General features: G+C 35.6%; 1 protein-coding gene across 1 annotated transcript; it reads right to left on the minus strand.

Moving 5' to 3' along the window:
* Positions 1-251: 251 nt before the first annotated feature.
* On the minus strand, positions 252-3,281 carry LOC133806063 (cyclin-D4-2-like). Its single transcript, XM_062244200.1, has 6 exons — positions 2,553-3,281; positions 2,029-2,115; positions 1,821-1,919; positions 1,504-1,705; positions 1,275-1,396; positions 252-1,097 (listed from the first exon to the last, which is right to left on the minus strand). The coding sequence occupies exons 1-6, from the start codon at positions 2,895-2,897 to the stop codon at positions 825-827; spliced, it is 1,128 nt and encodes a 375-aa protein (XP_062100184.1). The 5' UTR covers positions 2,898-3,281; the 3' UTR covers positions 252-824.
* Positions 3,282-3,700: the final 419 nt, after the last annotated feature.

A 3,700-nucleotide genomic window follows, 5' to 3' on the forward strand; every position in this document is an offset into this window, starting at 1 on the left:
AAATAAGGCCCAGTGGGGCCCATCATGGCCGTTTCCAATCCCCAAAACACTAATACAGACAAACCAAACCACCCTTGCTCTGACTAGCGACTGCAACCCGACACAAACCTAAACAAACATAACCTACTAATAATCATTATTAATTATCATTAATTTAATCATATCAATAACCCCAACGTCGTCGTTTTGCTACATAACAAAACAAACACAAATCTAACTATAATTTATATTCGGGCCCTTCGACACAAATATAAGCCCAAACCAAAGCTTATCAAATTTATATTTTTTATTGCGATATAAATAAGATCATCATTTTCCATGTTAACCCAAAAAATAAAAAGGAAAAAAAATTGTTTACTGTGTTATTTGATAAAAAGAGAAAATCACAAAACTAGAGAAAATGTTCATCTGGCTCCTCCCACTGAAATAAGCATATTTATCTTTTGGTATTGTTCTTCACTGTGGATCACCAAACCCCACTACTACTTCAAATATCCATATGCTTATGCTGAGAGGAGTTCTGCTTATGTAAAGTAGCTGGGAAAACTTCCATTTCATGCCCCTACCATGAAAACCTTCTCTTGATGTGTCATTTCCACCACATTTATTTTGTTTGTTTAAATTAAAAAAGAAAAAAAAAACTTGCTCACTCCTTTTGTCTCTCTCTCTCTCTCTCTCTCTCTCTCTCTCTCTATCTTTCTCTCTCTGTGATATTTCATCAGTATATGGAATACCTCCAAAACCACACCAAAAAGTCCCATTCAACCAAAACCGATTTGGACTCATTGAGGTGTGTGGTGTGAGTGGAGAAACTTTGACAAATCTCATGACTTGAATCCTACATCAGATAATGCATCGCCAGATTTCCTTCTCTTGGTGTCTGGACTACTAATAATATCAAGACTGAGTGAAGAGTTTGCACATGACCCAACTGTCAATTCATCACTTTTGTAGCTCAAGCATGTAGCAGCATCCAAAACCCCAACTGGGCTTTGGGGAACTGATGATGGAGCTGAGGCTGAGCCACTCACTCCATTGGTGCACCTACTGATCAATGACAAATCTTTGATCAGTTCAAGACACTTCAAAACTCTCCCCTGCAAAACATACCAACCAAAACACCCAAACATAAAACAATTTTTCTCTTCATGAACTCGTGTAAAATAAAAACCTGTAAAAGGGAAGGAAAAGAAATGGTATTGATTTCAATCAGTCCATCATGTTCATGTTTTTAAGTGGGCCACCATTTTTTTTCCTCTCTTATTTATTTTTACCTTATGTACATGTGTGAAAGAGCAGATGGCCCTATCTATGTCCACCGCTTTAATTTCTCCTGAAACAGAAATTGCCACCGCTGCAGCAATTTCAGAAGGTTTGAATTCCAAGAAGTCAATTCCTGCATTCAATTCCCACCAAGCACTGCATCAAACTCCATTAATCCTAAAGAGGAACAAGATAAAAATACCATAACATTACACAAACACAGATGGTCAAGAAAAAGACCTCTGATTGTGCCCAATATGAGTTGTGCTGATTGGCATAAGGATGACATTGATGGAAACTGATCATCACTGATCTTGCTGAGAAAATAGTCAACGAATGAGCAGGGAGTAGAAGTTTGCAATCTCCATTTCAGGGTGCTCAACACTAAAAGCTCCATTCTTTGTATAGTTATAGCCTCAAATAAAAACTTGGGATCTCCAACCTGCCAATCAAGTGATCAGTAATTCTTCCCCCCCATATCAGAGAATCTAAACCAGATTAGGCAAAACCATATTGCCAATTCAACAATCTAAATAAACAATGTAAGACTTCTATACCTGTAAATCCACAGACTGAGGCACTTTAGTCTCATCCATTTTTGCTGCTAATGACAAACAAGCTACAGCTAACAATTGTACAGTCCACGCTTTACCTCTCTAAATCAACAAATGCAAGTAAACTAAGAACATCAAGAGAAAAGAGAAATTATATGTACAAATGTAATGACATAAAGGATGCAAATTCAGGTTCATCTTCTAAACTTACAGGCAATTCATAAAGTGAAAGGAACCGGTCTAAGTAGTTCATAGCTAGACAGACACACATGGGTCCAAAACTGTAATGAGCTTGAGCCTGTCCATTGCAATAGAGAAAAATCAGTCAGTAACAGAAAAAGGAAAAAACAATAATCAAAAGACTATCTTTCTCTAAAATATTATCAGCTACATAACTAGGATTCTCTAGAACCCAATTAAGCTATGGACAAGATCATGAAATGGGAAAGATAGAATGGCAAAACTTAAATAATCTGCTATTAATTTAGACATTGATTAGCAAAACATTCGATTCAAGAATTCTGATAAATCTTACAACAAATTGTGAGAGCAGATAAGTTTTGAAGGGAAAGGAAAGGAGTTATAGAGAAACCTATAAATCAAGTTGGGAAAGCCTGAATTGCATCATAAATGCAACATAATCATAAATAGTTATAAGAAGAAATTAATCCATGGCTAATGAATAAAGAACCAAAACCAAAGAATCGCATTAGAGAAAAATTAATCAAAGCAAACCTTCCAAATCCAATCAAGAGCTTCTCTTCTAACGCTCAAGTCCAAGTCTCCACTGCGCAGTCTCTTGAGGTAATCAGCTCTTGGCAGATGCTCACTCTCCCTTACAACCATTGTACGGACAATCTCTTCACTCTGTAATGGAAAACTCATCAAAGGTTTGGATCTATCAAGGTCAAAACTCGGTTCTTGATCATGGATTCCTTTTTTTGGTTGTTGGGGCATCAAAGGAGATGATACCCCAAGCTCATCAGTGGCATTATTACAACCAAGATCATCATCAAAGCAAGTATTGGTATTCTCCTCACAGAGAAGGTTCGAGTTAACACAGTCAAACCTATCTGCCATTGAAGGAGCTCCTCAACGATAGTCTATAAAACCCAGAAATATATCATTAAAATGAAGCCTTTTGTAATGGGCTATATCAAAGAATCAAGCTTTTTTCCATAAGCATCTTCCTTTTGGAACAAAACCCAGAAAGCGATAATGTGGTTGCTAAGAGAGAGAAAGTGTATTGAGAGAAATACAAGAGTGAGTAAAGAGAGAGAGTGAGTGAGAAGAGGTTTCGAGGGAAAATTATAGCAAAGGGAGAAGCTTTAAGTAGAAAAAAAAATGAGCATGTGTATTTAGGGTAAAACAAGAGAAAGAGAAGAGAGAGCCGTCTCTACCCTACGGTGGCTTCCGTAGAGATATACAGATCCAAACATTAAAAAGAATATACAGCCAGCCAAACACAAATATTATCGATTTTTCTTTTCTTATTTGGAAACTTGACCATGGCTTTTGGGATATATATCTCTGATAAATACTAAAAATCGTTTAAAGAAACAAAATTTTAAAAAATAAAGACATTTTAGTCAAACTATTTTATGATTGATTTTTGGCCTTAAGCCTCTTTGGCTAGTGAGTGCCTATTGAAACTATTTTTTTTGCTTAGTGCTTGCTTACCCCTTTGGTCAATATACATTTTATTTCTTTTGTATAAAATAAAAATAAAAATAAATAAATTGGCAACTTAATGAGCCCAAGTATTAGTATTAGTAGTACATGATCTTTTAATTTTTTGAGGCGAAAATAGTACAAGAAATTATACCATCATTAAATCCATATTATAAATCAATAATGATATATGCTTTTTCTTTAATGAATGT

Source organism: Humulus lupulus, chromosome 1 (assembly GCF_963169125.1).
Source record: "Humulus lupulus chromosome 1, drHumLupu1.1, whole genome shotgun sequence".
In the NCBI taxonomy this organism is placed as follows: domain Eukaryota; kingdom Viridiplantae; phylum Streptophyta; class Magnoliopsida; order Rosales; family Cannabaceae; genus Humulus; species Humulus lupulus.

Coding starts and splice junctions, on each gene's coding strand:
- LOC133806063 (XM_062244200.1), bottom strand. CDS start 2,897: ATGGCAGATAGGTTTGACTGTGTTAACTCGAACCTTCTCTGTGAGGAG. Junction 2,116..2,552: donor CTCTTGATTGGATTTGGAAG/GTTTGCTTTGAT, acceptor TGCAATGGACAG/GCTCAAGCTCATTACAGTTT. Junction 1,920..2,028: donor TTTCACTTTATGAATTGCCT/GTAAGTTTAGAA, acceptor TTGTTGATTTAG/AGAGGTAAAGCGTGGACTGT.